General features: G+C 42.5%; 1 protein-coding gene across 1 annotated transcript; it reads left to right on the plus strand.

Annotated features, from left to right (window-relative positions):
• Window positions 1-562: 562 nt before the first annotated feature.
• On the plus strand, window positions 563-17,389 carry axin2 (axin 2 (conductin, axil)). Its single transcript, XM_082177993.1, has 11 exons — window positions 563-1,090; window positions 2,302-3,218; window positions 6,397-6,537; window positions 8,900-9,002; window positions 10,396-10,536; window positions 10,868-11,343; window positions 11,445-11,612; window positions 12,382-12,594; window positions 12,722-12,802; window positions 13,399-13,566; window positions 16,005-17,389. The coding sequence occupies exons 2-11, from the start codon at window positions 2,389-2,391 to the stop codon at window positions 16,129-16,131; spliced, it is 2,448 nt and encodes an 815-aa protein (XP_082034119.1). The 5' UTR covers window positions 563-1,090; window positions 2,302-2,388; the 3' UTR covers window positions 16,132-17,389.
• The last annotated feature ends 264 nt before the right edge of the window (window positions 17,390-17,653 follow it).

The following is a 17,653-nucleotide window of genomic DNA, read 5'->3' on the forward strand; positions in this document are numbered from 1 at the left end:
CCATGTTATTTGGTATTTGGAGGTTTGTGGTTATCGATTTATAAAATTAATCAATCACAAAACCAGTGGATCACAAAACCAGTCACAAGTAGCACAGGTATATTTGTAGCAATAGCCAATGCCAAAAATCATGAGGATATTAAGTAAAGATCATGTTCCATGAAGATATTTTGTAAATTTCCTACCATAAATATATCAAACATGTATTTTTGTGAGTGAATGAAGCACGATCGTGAACATAAATGAACAACTTTAAAGGAGATTTTCTCAATGTTTAGATTTTTTTGCACCCTCAGATTCCAGATTTTCATAATAGTTGTATCTCGACCAAATATTGTCCTATCCAAACAAACCACACATCAATTGAAAGATTATTTATTGAAAGATTAAATCTCATTCTGATTCAGATTCAGAATCTCGACGCAGAAACGAATGGGTTAACTGTGCGTATGGTACCGAAGGGGTTAACTGTGCGTATGGTAACGAATGAGTTAACTGCGAGTCCTCAGAGGGAAAAAGCGGCCTGTGTCTTTAAAGTTTCTGTAGCAACAGCAGGATCACTTACTCCTGACGCTCCACAGCTCGAGGGGAGTCGGCTCAAGATCTCTGCGCTTTGATAAGGTCCTCGCGCCTCGGTTGAAACTTTCCCCTCTTGGACTTCAGCGAACGGGCACTTTCAGAGACTCATTGAGCGCATTCGGGTTAGAAGCATCGATAATAATAAATAAGTGCGTTTAGACATTTTTTTGGAGCGAGCTGTGTGGTTTTAAAGCGGGAAGGAGAGGAATAGTGTTGTATGTATCTGTCGGGACCGTGCGGTCGGCTGCTCGCTTTGATGTCCGCTCTTAAACCCTGAGCTCAGTCCACACTGGAATAAGAGACCAGAGCGCATTCAAACACACACACTATACAGGGATCTAGTGTGCTCTTTACTGGAGGAAGTGTACGCTGGAAAACCTCAAATCTGCGTTTGACACTAAACAACATCAGAGGACAAGAGGACTGCGCGCATTTGGATATATATTGTGGATTATATTTGTTCTGTTGTTGGAAAACTGGGACTTTTGGGGACTGAACTCATGGATGGATGGTGAGTTCGAGCAGTGTGTGTGTGTGTGTGTGTGTTCTCCCAGCGCTGGCCCCATGCTATTGCTTTGATGTGCTGTTTACCGACTTTGAAGTCATGTGTCGCTGTGAAATAAAGTATTTCTGATAGACACTGCGTTAAAGCGCGTGGTTTGGGTTTGTATTGTGTTGTTTTGACGTTAGATTGGAGTGTTTAAAGTGTATTCATGGTGGTGTTATGGGACTTCACCCCCTGTGATCTCACACTTTTGTTTTTCCTGATGGGCTTGAAGTTGAACGCAGCGTTTTGTTTTATTTCTCCTGGATTGGATATTCGACCACTCTTTATATCCGTAAGGAAATTTCCGCGGTTTGTTTAATCCTTTAAAACTGAACGAATAGTTTGGAGACGCGTCTTAATGTGTTTTTAAAGACTCTTCTGTATGTGTCGATGCAGTTGTATATTATATGATGCATTTTAGAGCCTTTCATTGAAAGTGTAGCTTTGTACTATGCTATTATTGTGGTTTTTATTATGATTGTATGTAGTTTTACTATACATTGCGCAATTATACCTTCTTTAAGAGTGGTCATTCTGAACTCGTATTGGCTAATACAAGTCTCTACTGTACAGATATACTGTAAGTAAGCATACTATCGATTAAATGGGTTCGCGTTATTTTGCGCTTCATTGCGATTTCGGAGTCGAAATTTGCGCGATATTTTTTCTGCACAATTAAACACTGAACGGTTAACTGAAATGCGGATTTCTTATGCCGCCGTTTTAAAACCATCTGAGTTTTGAGTTCTGAGCTTCTTGATTTGAATTTAGACCGTTGTAGATTTTATTTTCTTCATACAACTGAGAACGGGATGTTTGATCGTTTTAGTTTTATTAAAAATGGCCAAACTGATCGGCTAAGCTCAGTTTTCTTTGAAGTTTTTCCTCGTTTCATCGCGACGAGGTGATTCAGACTAGGCTTAAGTGGGGAAAAAAACATGGGGAAAAAAAAGTAATGTAATCCGGTAGATATTTAAAATGATCTCTTTTTTTAAAAAGTTATAAATATCTCATATCTTGCCTGCATTGAATTTAAACCAGGTCGCTTTGATTGCATTCGACGAAGCCGATTGTACACCGCAAGTGCGCACAATGTAGATATGTGTGTCTGAAGTGACTCTTTTGAAGTTTTGGGGCGGATCTGGTTTTGATGAGATCAATACTTTGTGTTTCAGAGAGAAGCTCCCCTGCTGATTTAAGAGAGAGAGGAGATTACAGCTGAGCTTCACACTGAAGGCTTTGCTGCTGGAGCTGCAAGAGCCATGAATAGGACACTAACAGATCCTATGGTCACTAGCTTCAGAGAAGATGACCCACGTCCACCGGTCCCAGGGGAAGAGGGTGAGACGACATGCCACCATCCCAGCAAACTGGCCATGATGAGACCGAAGGATCCTGTGAAAACCATTATGGCTGATCCTCGCCGCTCGACAACCAGGAGGGATGAGGATGGACTTGGGGAACCGGAGGGTAGTGCATCACCGGACTCCCCTCTTGCCCGGTGGACCAAATCTTTGCACTTCCTTCTTGGGGACCAGGACGGTGCTCAACTTTTCCGGGCATATCTTGAACGTGAGAAATGTGAGGACACTTTAGATTTTTGGTTCGCCTGCAATGGTTTCAGGCAAATGGACCTCAAGGATACCAAAACGCACAGAGTTGCCAAAGCCATTTACAAGCGGTATATTGAGAACAACAGCGTTGTGGCCAAGCAGCTTAAACCTGCCACTAAGACCTTTATTAGGGATAATATTAAGCGTCAGCAGATTGACTCCGCGATGTTTGATCAGGCTCAAATGGAGATCCAGACGGCTATGGAGGAGAATGCCTATCAGATGTTCCTGACCTCAGACATATACCTTGAGTACGTCAGAACCGGATGCGAGAACCCAAGTCATGTGAATCCCAATGGACTAGGAGGCCTAAAACTGGTATGCGGATACTTGCCGATGCCGACTCTAAATGAAGAGGAGGAATGGAGTTGTAATGACTTTAAAGCCAAAGCTTTGGCCACAGTAGTGGGTCTGTCTGCCAAAGCGCTACGGTCACCACCTTCACTTCGTGCAGCGGAAGCATTAGAGAAAAGCTACAGGTAAGACATCCAAAAATCTCTTTTTCACCATATGCCACCACTATAAATTCATAATCCTGCAAAGTTGCTACTGCTACATGCTCGGGACTGCTTCGTGATCATGCAGGCTAGTTATTAAAGACCCAGTGTTGTAACTGTTGTGGGTTGAAACATCACAAAGATTGCTTGATCCATGAGCTATCACTGTCCTTGAGCAAGACACGAAATCTTAGGTTACTCCAGAAGGATAAATTCTCTCAGCAAGTGTAATGCAAGTCGCTTTGGATACGTTTATCAGGTCAATGACAAACGAATCAATTGGTAATGAGTTTTAAGCGTATTATACCGTTTCATGTTGCTATTGCACTGAATTCTTGCTTTAAACATGAGAGGCCCTTTCTCGCAAGTTTGGAGCGGTTTGCTCTCACCTGGCTTGCATTACGCAGAGAGAGAGAGAAGGGGAAAAAAACATCAATAGAGCAGCTCTTCCTTTCATGTAAATATTGTCTTGCACCAGGCCCTCTGCTGGCTCCACACAGTTTCCTCTGCTTTGAAATTCTTCCGCTGTTAGAGGATCATCTTCAAGGATCAAGGCTAGTTCACAATGCAAAATTGGTTTCAGCCGTCAAATAGATAAAACAAGTGGCACACATAAAAAAAAGTCACTGCTTCAAAAATGAAACTGTTGTATTTGCTTTGTTATCAACAACAAAAAAAAGTACCTAACTCACTTATTTTGATTCTGTTATTGCACTATTTAATGTGTGTTTGACACCTTTAGATGTCTTGACGAGCTGTTGGTTTGGTTGTTCAAAGACGTATATAGTCTGGGTGTAACAAAACACCCGGGGAAATCGGGTTTGATGAATTAATACCTGTCACAGCACTTGAGGTTGTAAATGAGGTGACCCATCAAGGTGTGGTGCCAGACAAATGTTTATCCGTCTCAAAGACAGCCCATTGGGAGGGTGATCTTGAAGAAGGTGACAGAACGTTTCATCTCTGCTTATCTTTGTCTGGTTGTTTATGTAGGAGATGATTAAGAACCAGACAAGAGTAAGCAAAGTCTCTCTCTCTCTTTTTTTTATTTTTTTTTATGTTATTCCCTGATTTCTTTTTGAAGAATGCTCCTTGAGCAGTCTGTTTTTCCTCTCTCTCGGGGCACTTTTTTTTTTGTTCATCTGAAGCATGTGGAACTTATTTCTCTCTCTCTCTCTCTCTTTCTGTGTTTCTGAATCGAGTTATTCACAAAACAACACGCAGCAGCGGTTCCTCTGTGAGTCACAGAGACCGTGGCCTTCATCTCCTCCGTTTCTTATTTACCGCCGTTCTCCTCTGATTTTCAACTGCCTTCTCTTCGCACTTTTATCTAGGAAAAAAAACCCCGACGGATGGAGAATAAGCACACTTTTTGAGCGAGCGGAAAAGAAGGACAGAGGGGGGGCGAGGCACCTCATGAAAGAAAGCATGAATGAGGGGGTGAGCGAGGGAAGAATGTGAACCCAGCTGTGCTAAATACCTGACTCTGAGCGAGAGCTTCCAAAGGTCAGGTTTGAGTTGGGGCCGTAGGCTATAGTCCTGCTGGGTCTCCCCTCACAGCGCTGCTGGCAGTAGGCATTCTCATAAAGAGGAGGCCCTCCTTCCCCCTTCTTCTCTTCTTTCTTTCCGCTCTCTCATGTTCTTTATTTCCCTCTCTCTCACTCTCTTTTGGTCCGACTCAGGTTCTCTACCTCCTCCTCCTCCTCCTATTCCAGTGGAGCAGGAATGTGTCACAGCAGGAGAGAGGGGTATGGAGAGCGAGAGAGAGAGATTGGGAGGGGTGGGTATGTGGAGGAGGTGCCCTAGCAGAGGAAACAGCACAAGAGAAGGAATGACATGAAACGGGAAAGTTTGGAAGGGGGAGGTAAAGTGAGGAACGGGGTGCCTGGCCCAGACAAAAGGCCCCAGATATGCTCCACTGAGGGGAAGTGGCATTGGCAATTCACACAGATGTGCTGCTCACTTAACTTTCCCCCTGATCAACCCTCACCGGGCTGCCCCAGGGGGGAGGTGGGGCAAGAGAGATGAAAGGGAAGAGAAGAGAAAAGACAAACTGAGCTTGAGTCCCCCCCTCAACACCAAGAAAAAAGGGCTAGTAAAAATAGCTGGACCGTTTTCACAAATATAAGTGAGGCCATGGTGGAATTTTTTATTTTTTTTTGCTCTAAATGGCAAAACTAATATTTGGATGATATCGTAACATTTGTTTTTTTGTTGTTGTTTTTTTTTTTTGCTCTAAATGGCAAAACTAATATTTGGATGATATCGTAACATTTTTTTTTTATTTATTTTTTTTTTTTTCTCTAAATGGCAAAACTAATATTTGGATGATATCGTAACATTTTTCTTTTTATTTATTTATGTAACTGATGTTTTAATCCACATAGTTAAAGGCCAGAATCATAGTCTACACAAGTACTTAACATACTTTCTTGCTTTACTGTGGTGGTAACAAGCCTCAGTTGTCAAGATGGCAAACAGGTTACCTTCAGATGTCTGTCCAGATGTCAGATGTCTGTTTTAATCCACATAGTCAAGTCAAGTCACCTTTATTCATATAGCGCTTTTTACAATACAGATTGTTTCAAAGCAGCTTTACAGAGATAACAGGAAAATAATGCAACAAAGTTTGTTTCCAGAAGAAAATACTTTTTGTATTTTTTTTTAATACACAGTCCAGCTTAAGTAAGCTAGAATCATAGTAGTACTTAACATACTTTCTTGCTTTACTATGGTGGTAACAAGCCTCAGTTGTGGAGATGGCAAACAGGTGGAAGTTGTTCAGATGTCTGTCCCATTAACTGGATGCGTCACCTTTTTTAAGGTGGCAAAAGTTAGTCAAGCTGTTTATAGCTAGCTTAGTTCCCCTTCAAACTGTTGCTCTGCCATGACAGTAATTTTCCTGAAAAAAGAAAACTGTCCGTTTTACGCAATTAGCCGCTGTAGTTCCCTTTGTGGCAAGGCTGAGAAAGACATTTCGTAAAGCGATACACTTTTGAACCTTATAGGTTCAGTCCCTTCTGAGGAACCTGAGGATAAGTGTCTTGCTCAGTTGTGAATTCATGAATTAACCAAGCATCCTTCCAGTTACCAGCCTTGAGATTTAACAACTACACCATCCTTTCAACTAAAAACCTAAATATTTTTTTTGTCCCTGTAGGTCCTACAGACGCAATGACCCTGGAAACCCCTATCGTGTTACGTCCGGTTATAGTTTTGCCCCTGCCACCAGTGCCAATGACAGTGAGGTCTCCAGTGATGCCCTGACAGATGACTCTATGTCTATGACAGACAGTAGTGTGTAAGTGTGTACATGTCTCATCATATTAACCAAAGTTACCAAAGTAATAAGAAAATGTTTCTTTCTAAAACACTCTTTCTATATTTGCCTGTTTCATAAGCTGTTTCGTAACATGGTATAAGCTGCCTACCTAGATAGCACTGTTGATTATCTTAGACAAATTTGAATGATGCCTATAAATTAGATCTTGAAAGATTCATAGTACAGTGTATCTTTACCCTGTGGTCAAAGACTAACATCTCTCTCGGACTGTTGGCAGACATTGAGTTTAAGTATTTAGTCGTTTAGTCATGGTAATGAGATGGTACACATTCAGGTGATACATTGACATTTAAATGTGTTTATGAGAGCTTTTTTAATGCATTGCTGGAGTCTGGAGGGGCTTGGAGTGGACCCAAGAGTAGATAGAGATAATGTGCTTCCTCTATCCGTTAATTAAAGCTAATGTTTGCAAATTCTTCAACAGGAAATGATACTCGCTAGTTTGTCCTCCTTTTTTGCTCATGCTCTTTTCCTATATAGCTTTGATCTTCAAGGGCTTTCTTTTCAGACTTTGCACAACATAGTCACCAAAGACATAGTCATTATTTATTGGTTTTGCCATTGTCCCAGGAAAAAAGGGAGGGGTGGTGGTGGGGGGGTAACTCGCCATGTGGACTATAAGACACTCATCGAGGTTCTTTGGCAGTAAATTAAAGGAATCTCAACTCGCAGGGAGGTTTGGTATGAGCCCACCGCGGCTGGAACGGAGGGATTCAGTGTCAGCTAGGCCTTTGAGAGGTTAGCCATTTCTGGAGCACAAGAGCAGGTCACCTGGGATTAGGGTGTTTGGGACCCCCATCCCCCAGACGCTCACGTACACCACCCATTCAACCCCACCTCAGCCTGAAAGCAGCCCTCCCCCCCCCCTCTGTGTTTGCGGCAGAGGCAATTGTGCGAGTGCATAGCTAAGTGCAGAGAGTGAGAAATAAAGTGCATGCTGGATGAAAGGCTTAACTGAATCGCTTTCAGCCCATTGTTAGGCCCCGGGAGCTTAGAGGGATAAGAGGGTGGCTGGCTGCTTTGAAAATTACTTGCACAAGTGAATAGGAGATTCCCATAAAGCACAGCCAGCCTGTGACACCCCAAAGCTCCGAACAGAGAAAGTGTCTGTGGACAGTGGGCTGATTGAACCAAAGATTAATATTTTGATAGGTGCAACCATTCAGCACTTAAATGAAATGTGCAACAGCTTTCTTGGGTGACTCGTCCTCATACTGAACTCGAATCATCTCCCATTTGAAGTATAGTAGAAATGTATTCAAATGAATCAGTGAAAAAAAAAAAGTTTATCAAACATTTACTTTTACAAATTTTTACAGAATTTTGTTTTATCTACATGCTCCTGTCCATTGATTTTACCCATATTTAGCCATTGCATTTCTTATTTTATTTTATGTTTTTTATTTGTGCCACTTTGAAGTAGCATACGCGGTGGGGAAAACAGCCTCTGTGTTCTTTATTTGGAGGCTGATTTGATTGGAATAGCTGCGTTTTTTTATTTGAGTTAAAAGGCACAGCGTTAAATCAGAATCTGAATTCCAGATAAAGGGAGGGAGGGAGCGAGGGAGGGGAGGAGAAGTGGGGGAAATTTTGCTTATATCTTATTTATGGATTTACTTGGACGCTAGGGAATGCCGCTGCGCCGACTTCAAACATTACCTTATCTTACAAACCAGCCTTTTGATGTGCGCAAGATCAGAGGCTGACTGCCGAGCGCTTGCCAAATGAAGATTGGAGCGACGGCTTTATGCGCATGACTGTGAGCTTTCAAAGACGTGCTGGAAACTGCATTTGGGCTAGGTCATACACTTCAGAGTCAGAACAGAGCAAAGGAAACTGGCCTGGCTTTAAATTTTTAAAAAAAAATTTTAAAGCATAGCGAAGGATGAGAAAGATGTCTGGATTTAGAGGCAAGAAAGGGCAAGATTGAAGAGGTGGAGGTTTAGGAACATTCTGCCGTGGATTAGATGGATTAGGAGTGTTTATGGAAACACGAGACGTCTTTTTATTGTTATTGGTAGCGTCATATGATAGTCGGTAGCTGTGCTTGATTGTGCGTTGGCATTAGTAGCAACATTTGTTTGGCTGCCCTTCGGGTTTGATTGTGATCCCGGGCGTCTGCTGGGCAAGAGTTTGCACGGGGTGAGAGTGCACTGTTTTCTGGGCCATTATTTCCACAACATATTAAGTGTTGATCTGTATGTATTTGAGTTTCTTTGAAACACTCTATTGGTGCTAAAGATGTCTGTGCAGCATGTGAATGTTTGTGTATAAGTATGGGCAGTGAATAACCTTCATCGTTCTCTATGTGTCCTGATAGAGATGCCATCCCTCCTTACAAGCTGGGAAGTAAAAAACAAATACAGCGAGAGATGCAGCGCAACATGAGGATGAACGGCCAAGTGTCTCTACCTCCGTTCCCTGTAAGTGTCCTTGCCATTCTTCTGAACTATACACACACACAACTCCAACATCACCCCCAATTAAAAAGCATTACCCTCTCACGGTTGTGGACCGTTCGTGTTGTTGTGCTCGTTCTCGGATAATGACTCTTAATAAACTGCCACACCGCACTAAATGAGTCTGTTTTATCCTGAGGCACCAGAATCAACTGTCTCTCTCTGAGAGCGCTTTGATCAGCGGATGAATGGGGCTGACTTCAAGGGAAGTGACAACTTCCAACTGAGCTGCACCCTTTTTAGTCCTCCAACAGCACCCTCCATCCCCCTCTCCCCCGTCTCCCTGAAAGCACAAAAAAGAGAGGGTCAGTTTGTGTTTGGAGAGAGGGTTTGGAAAGACAACTTGTTAATCAAGTCAAACAAACCCGTATCCACCCTCCTCATCCTTTCTTACTCTCCTTTTTGTTTCTTTTTCTCTCTTCCCCATCACTTTGGTCACTCTTTGTGCACTTGTACTCCCATACATGCAATTTCAAGCTCTGTGTTGGAAAAACTTCCCTTTTTTTGTGTTCTCTCTCTCTCTCTCTCTCTCTCTCTCTCTCTCTCTTTCCTTCCCTCCCATTTTTTCTATCTTGTAATATTTCCCTTCTGATTTGGTGCTGACTGGCTGCCTCTCCCGGGATGTTACTTTTAGGCAGCGGGGGCCTAGAGCTGCTGCAAGTCTCACCAGCAACTCGTCTGCCTTTCTTCTCTCTTTCGTCTTTCCCTTCATCTCCACAAAGAGATGGAAAGAGGAAGCCAAATCAAGAAAGGCAGGGCGCAACATAATAATAAAAATAATAAGAAAGTGATTGAAAATCCTTGTGTGAGACGCACACACATGGGGAAGGAGGATAATGTGGCTACTGTAGCTCAAAGGTGCCCGCTGTCGTTGGGGGGGAATAAATTACCTCGACGCTTCTGATCTCCCACCGCTTGACTCCTCTAGTGGCGGCACACATCTCACCATCTTACTTTCTCTTCTTTTAATCCCCCTCTCTTTCCTTTTTTCTTTGCCTCCTCCTTTTTCCCCCTGTCGATATGTGACTTTTATTGCTAGATGTAAAGCCAGTGTCCCTGCCGCCCCTGGTGAGCGTTTGATATTTGACGAGGGCTCTTTGAAGCTGCCTCACTTCACAGGCCGGGCTGATGGCTTGGTTGCACTACAGAGGGAACAAGCCGAGGCTCCTTAGAGCGTGACCAACTGCTCATGCCGGCAGCGGCCCATGCCAGTGGTGTGGGGCATGTGTCTGTGTTTGTGTGTGCATTGGATGGGCAGTAGACTTATGCAGGGAGGGCAGCTGTAGAAATCAACCCCTCCTGTCCTGTCTGGTCTTCTTGCTAATCTGTATCTCTCTCTCTCTCTCTGGTTGTGCAGAGGACGCGGCGGCCACCTAAGGAGATGACTCCCGTGGAGCCAGCAGCCTTTGCCGCACAGTTGATAGCCAAACTGGAGCGTCTGAAGCGGGAACGGGAAACCATGAGCTCCCTGGAGGAGAGACTTCAACAGATTCAGGAGGTTTGTTTTGCTGCAATTCTCTGGTAATGTTGTCACTATGTCTAATGGTTAAACAGTTAAAGAGTTGAGTTCTGTTTCCTTAAACCAGTGGTCTCAAACTCAATTCCAGTTTTGCTCCAACCCTAATCAAACACACCTGATCCAGCTAATCAAGGTCTTCGGGATGACTAGAAACTTCCTTGCAGGTGTGAGTTTGAGCTGGTTGGAGCTAAACTGTGCAGAGCTGTGTCCCTCCAAGAATTGACTTTGAGACCACTGCCTTAAACCGTTCCCCTAAATGGTCGTTTGCAAGTATTTCTTTTTAAAATCGTGTTTCTGTGTGCGCTTATAGGAGGAGGAGCGGGATGAATCGGAGGTGTCTGGAAGCAGTGCATCCCACTCTCTGCCTTTGCTCCCTCCTGGCTCTTACGAGGAGGACCCCCAGGCCATCCTGGACGAGCACCTTTCCCGAGTCCTCAAGACTCCTGGCTGTCAGTCTCCAGGAATTCTTCGGCATTCCCCACGCTCCCGCTCTCCTGAGCAGCGCCCACTCCCTCGGGGAGGTCCCAGCACCAGGTCGCAGTCTGGCTCTGTGAATGGACACGCGCCAGCCAAGACCTTCATCTCCAGACAGTCAACCAAGCACATCCATCACCACTACATCCATCACCACGCTGGGCCCAAAAGCAAGGAGCAGATCGAGGCGGAGGCGACCCAGCGGGTGCAGTGCCTGTGCCATGGGTCTTCAGATTGCGGTTCTTCCCCTTACATTCGCAGTCGGAGTCTGGGAAGAGACCAGTGTGGCAGCTCTGCAGAAGTGGCCTTGGGGTATACTACAGCTTTTATTCTTTCCATTTTTCATTGCTTTTTAATTGTGGCATCCTGGTGTCAATAGAAGTTTTTCTAAAATGTTCTTTTCCTGCTGCTAGGCATTGCAGCTCTTTATCAAAGCGTTTGTGTAAATCTGGAGAGGAGGTGAACACGGAAGGGTTGGAGAACAGTCTCCTTCAGTTGCCAGCTGACAGTACAGACCGCTCTCAAAACGTTTGGCAGTGGATCCTGGAGAGCGACCGACAGACCAAGCACAAGCCCCACAGGTCTGTCTTACAACTGTGGTCATGTCTATGTTATAACTCTTGTTCTCTGAAAATTCTTGTGCATGCGCCTTTATTGCTCCTACTAAACATTGGTAGTAGCAGTGTAATAGAGTATAGAGTAATAGGGGTGTAATGATACCCTCATGTCACGATTCCATACATATCACGATACTGAACTCACGATACAATATTATTGCGATACTCCAAGACATTTGGTAAAAGGTTAACAAAAAATGTACTGTTGATTAAAATGCTAAATTTGGTATTGGTCTTGTGCATTGGGTTTCCAGCAACAAGTCCAAGTACAATAGAGACACCAAAATATTCATATTCATGAAGCTGAAAATACAGAATTATTTTAGACGAATATGCTTGCACTCTGTCACTGACTAGAAATATTTAAAATAATGTAGGACACTTTTTACTGGTAACATTTGGCATTATCAGGACCCACAGATATTCCCCCATTGCATTATTATACATTATATTCAACATTATATATAGCAGTTTAATGTAGGACTGACACTAAAACTCTGAAAACTTGCATTTTTTCCTTACAGACATTTTTTTGGGGTGAACTATACACGATACATATTGTTGCACTTTTCTATTGCGATATATTGTGACATGATATATTTTTACACCCCTTGGGAGTAAGCATTCTCTTTTCGTTACTGTATTGAGCAATAATTTTGAAGATAGAGGCTTAACATCTGGCCTCTGCTCTTTGTGCCATTTACTTACACAGTGAATTTGTCTATTGTTGCAGCACTCAAAATCCAAAGAAGTTGCACTGTTTGGATTCCCCACGCACACACACCTGGGGAGGTGGTGGAAGCAGTGGGCATCTCCGTGCCCATCAGCCCGCACACCCCTTCGTTCAGGACCCTGCTATGCCACCTCTACCCCCTCCCAACACCCTCGCACAGCTGGAAGAGGCCCGCAGACGCCTGGAGGAAGTTTCCAAACCCTCTAAACAGAGGTACGAGTTCCAGTCTGCACTTTTTTTTTTAATTTTTTTTTTTTAACACTTTGTATGCAATTTCTTTCTAAAAAAACAACAACTCTTGATTGATGTAAATATTGATTATATGGGGTCCACTTCACAGGCATTCAACATCAAGCCTTCAGAGAGACAAGAGTCACCCAGTGCCTGTTCAAAATGGCAGTTCAGTGCTTCAAACGGATGAGTACGTATCTCCTGCACACTATAATTCATTGTTCAGTGATGAATGACACACACATGCATACAGTCCTCAATGCTTTGCAGCCATTAGTCTTTCCCCTACTTCAAAAACATCTGGTTGTTCTTCCTCTTGGTTTCTGGGCCTGGCTAGTATTTAAAGTGTGGAGCTTTGGCCACCTGATGGCAAAACCCTTTTTTATTTTCAATTGGCTGACCTTCTGTCACAGTCTAAGGCTGGGATGCACTTTCTGCTGTAGCACTACGATGTGGGGAAAGGGGCCAATGTAGGGCATAATTGATCTGTCATCAGTCTCTTTATTCAACTATTGAGAAAACTATTGACTAAAACACTGTTCTGTTTTTTTGTGTGCTTAACCTAGACAAATATTAACCTAGTCATGGACTAATATTTAAAACAATCTTGAAGTTTGATAATTAGGGTTTAGAGTTCAAGTCATTAATCCTACATGAGCAATAGTAACAGTGATTCTTGTCTTAGCCAACGGCACCTTGTTCGGATCTTAAAGGCCTAGCTAACATTTTACTCTCCTGTGATTTTTATCTTTACAATAATGTTTTCATCTCTCTTCGTCTTTACAGACCGAAAGATCCCAAGAAGATGTCCGGTTGCCACAGTAGTTTGGGCTCAGAGACGGTGGTCACGTACTTCTTTTGCGGTGAGGAAATCCCTTACCGCAGAATGATGAAAACACACAGCCTCACACTCGGACACTTCAAGGAACAACTACGGAAAAAAGGCAACTACAGGTATACTCTCAGTTAAATTTCCAACTAGAGAAATGAATTATGTTTGGTGGTTGTTGATATTAAGGCGGCTGAAGACTTTGAATTTGTATATATTAGTTTTGCAAATTGGCTGACCCAGAAAATATTCTTGCAAGGTATTTGTTGATGTGTTTTGACACTGGTCTCTGCAAGACTGCGATGTTTACTGTAAACACTCACATTAGCAGCAAGTATGGAGTTAAGACGGCAGGAAAGAGAGAGAGAGGGGTGGTTGCACAGAGAAAGAAAGAATGAGGGAATTTTAACTGTAGCCGTTTGGTCACATCTGGTATTGATTTCATCTTAAGGCACATTTAATAAGCAGCTCTTTGAAGCCCAGGCCTTTCATTTGATGCACAAAGACTCGCACACATTTTTCAACAATTGTATCAAGCTACGTTGCTCTCATACATTTGTGTGTGTGTGTTTACATAAGACTATCTTTTTTTTTTTAATGATTACTTCTCATTTATATCAAAGGCTCTCTTTGTTTTGCCCTTTTTTATTTGAATGGGGTATTGTCGGATGGCCGCCAATGGTTTTCCTTGTGCATGTTGTCTCCATAAAAGCCCATTTTAAGCACACCGGAGGAACTTTTGCTGGTATAACTACGCTGGTTATAGCTTTTAAATCCCACTTGACCAAAATCTTTAATGCATTGAACATGCGGTTGCAGGGTTATCCATCTAGATAACCCTAGTTTATCAACTCTGTAGACAATAGCTTGTCTGATGCCTGTATTCTAGATGAATATTGAAAAAAAATTCCCAATGTTAAGGACCCCTCTCTGACCATGCACATTTTCAAGGAAAAGGGAATTCAAAGCTGAAGGTTTTAATCGCAGAAAATGTGTGGAGTCGGGTCATTTCAACATGGCAGAAATTCAACAAAGAACAGTACTGCCAGAGTTGCCAGACGATATTGGTGCCAGATGTTGCGAAGAGAAAATCTTGCCATATAAAACATGCTCCAATGGAAAGACTTCTTTCTCTTTTTCTTTCTTCTTCTTCTTCTCCCTCTCTCTCTCTCTCTTTTTTTTTCAAACAAATAAGAGCCATGCTGCCCTTTTGAAGATTTTGCGGAGGAGGATATAGCTTATTCTCCAGAAATAAGGATGTAATTATGTGCCATGTTGCAAGTATTCTAGTTTGTCCCTCATTTATGAAGTTAAGCTCGGGCAGTGGGGGAAAAAAAAACAATGGATTGTTTCCGACATATTGAAAGAAGAAAATAAACTTTGTTCTCATTGCTTGTTGTTTTGAGTCATGGTTATTCCTGTGTGTGTTTTTATGTGAACTGTTTCTATGACTTGGTGGTGTTTTGCTTGTAAAAACCTAGCATGCACCGCAGCGCAATTTAGTAAGAGGGGGCATTTTCCATTACAAAGCCAATTACTGAGGCAAACCTCACCACTCCCTCCCCTCCCACTGTTTTCTCTTCCTTCTGGAGGAGGTGGAGATCATTAGTGCATCAGAGGTGGAGGGAAAGAGACGAATCGGACAATAGAAACGAGGCAAAGAGGCTATCCATCAAGGTCAAACACTAGATTAAGCTCAGACTCGTCCCCATCACAGTTGTGGTAATGAAAAAAAAGTTAGTGTAGACTCCTCGGCACCCAAAAATGTCAACCCTTGTGAAAGATCCCCGTCATTTGCTCAACAGAGCTCCCAATTAGACACAAGAAGCCTGATGGTAGATTGGCGGTGGTGTTTAACAGACCCTCTAATTTAGGCTAAAGCAACTCTTTGTCCCCCGAAATAGTGGAGTGCAATGCAGGATAGCATTAGTGTCTGATATGGATATTTGGTTTCACTTTAGTTTGATGGTCCCTTTAACACATTCTGTTGACTATAAGTAACATTGCACCTACATGTCTACTAACTCTCATTAGAGCAGGGTTTCTCAAACTCGGTCCTGGAGGGCCACTGTCCTCACAGTTTAGCTCCAGCCCTGATCAAACACACCTGAGCAAGCTAATCAATGTCTTCAGGATCACTAGAAACTCACAGCTAGGTGTGTTTGATCAGGGTTGGAGCTAAACTGTGCAGGACAGAGTTTGAGAAACCCTGCATTAGAGTATTAGTAGAGGATTGGTAGACTGGTAGGGTTAGGGTTAGAATAAGTTGACGTACTTGCAAAGTCAGTATAATGTCTGTTGGAGGATCACAGTAAAGAGTTTGCAACTACATGTCAACTATCTCTCATTAGAGCATTAGTAGACTCTCTGCTTAATATCTGCAAAGTTGCTTATAGTCAACCGATTGTTGGGTAGGGACCATCACAATAAAGTGTTACCGGATATTTAAAGTCTTGGAACACAGACGTTTGTGGTTTTCTGGATTGGAAGAATGCCTTTTATGGATCTATATGTTTGTGAATGCCATCAGCAGTTTGTTGATCGTACATTTTCTCTGTTTCAGGTACTACTTCAAGAAGGCCAGTGATGAGTTTGAATGCGGCGCTGTGTTTGAGGAGGTCTGGGACGACTGCACAGTTCTGCCCATGTATGAGGGCAAAATCCTCGGCAAAGTGGAGAGAATGGACTAGACGAACGTGACATGGCCCACATGTGGACTTTACCCAGCACTCAAGACTAACTCGAAGAGCAGAAAATAGACGTTTTTATGAAGCTTAAGAAGTTTAGACGTTTGGCGCGCACCAAGCTATTGAAGGAATACTTAGCCTATGAAGTACAGAGTGATCTGAACCAGCAATGCATCATGAGAAATTGTTCCTTTGCTTTGGGGAAAACTTAAGAGAGATGTTATGACCAATGAAGATGCAGTCAAAACCACTTGCTTGTTTGGACTACAACATGCCATTGGTGTGTTACCTTACCATGAACTGCTGACCAGCATTTGTGATAATTATAGATGTGTATACATGTGTTTGAATGCGAGAATGTGTGCATGTGTAATACAGAGGTGCTCATATGTACACAAAAGTTATAATATGCTTCTGTCACAAGTTAAAGACTTTATTGCTATTTATTAAAACTGTCATTCCCCTCATACCTGTGTTCAGATGATGGACAAGCTGCTTATTTGATTGGGAGATCTTTTCCAATGTTATACATGCATGGACGGATGTCTGGAGTCACGTCACCTTAACTCAAAAAAGACTGTACCAGGAATTTTCTCCTCTTTGCCAACGAGAACGAAACCTCTCCAAACCTCTCTGCTGATTGGGTGGACATTTCTATCTTTAACGCCCAGTTTAATAGTTGTTGCATCTTTAGTGCCTTTGGTTTAAGGTCCAGACATTGCACAGGAACCAATAGCCTTGTCCTGGAACCTGTTCCAAAACTCTTAGAAGAAAACAAATAATAGGAAGTCATACTATTTAAAAAAAAAAAACTTAAATTCAGCATCGTCTGAGAGAGAGAGATCCGAGAGTGTGCGTGGAAAGGGTTAATGTCCTGTGTAAACGTTGAATGGAAAGGCCTGGAGTTGGATAAATTGGCATGAGCGGATACAAACATGCCATTGCTAGTGTATTATACAGTACCTGTGCCTACATGGATACCATGCTGTGTGCTGCCCTGTTTCAGGGTGTGAATATTCCCTTGCTTTTCTGAGGGGTTTATGTTTAAAAATAAGTTTTTGGTTTTTTTAATGCTTTGGATATCTTGTAATCATGACATTACTTTTCAGTGTTTTCCTCTCCCCCAAAATTTTGTTTGTGTTCCACTTAAAATGTAAATTATGCATTATATAGAGCTTCATTTTAAAGACGACTTGGTACTTTAATTATTGTAATTATGAAGAGATGTAGCCTTTATTAAAAGTTATATTTTTTAAATGAACACCAGCATGTTTTTGTGTGCTTAACTACTGTGTGTCTTGTGTCAGTATGTGTATTCCCTGGGAATCAGACCCATATAGAGAAGCCCACGCTAACTCTACACTACCAGTCAAGAAGATTGGGATCAGGAATTACATTTCTTTATAATATATTTTAATATTAAACTGTAATTTATTCCTGTGATCAAAGCTGAATTTTCAGCATCATTACTCCAGTCTTCAGTGTCACATGATCCTTCACAAATCATTCTAATATGAGGATTTGA

This window comes from Leuciscus leuciscus (assembly GCF_965113295.1).
Source record: "Leuciscus leuciscus genome assembly, chromosome: 1".
NCBI classification, from domain to species: domain Eukaryota; kingdom Metazoa; phylum Chordata; class Actinopteri; order Cypriniformes; family Leuciscidae; genus Leuciscus; species Leuciscus leuciscus.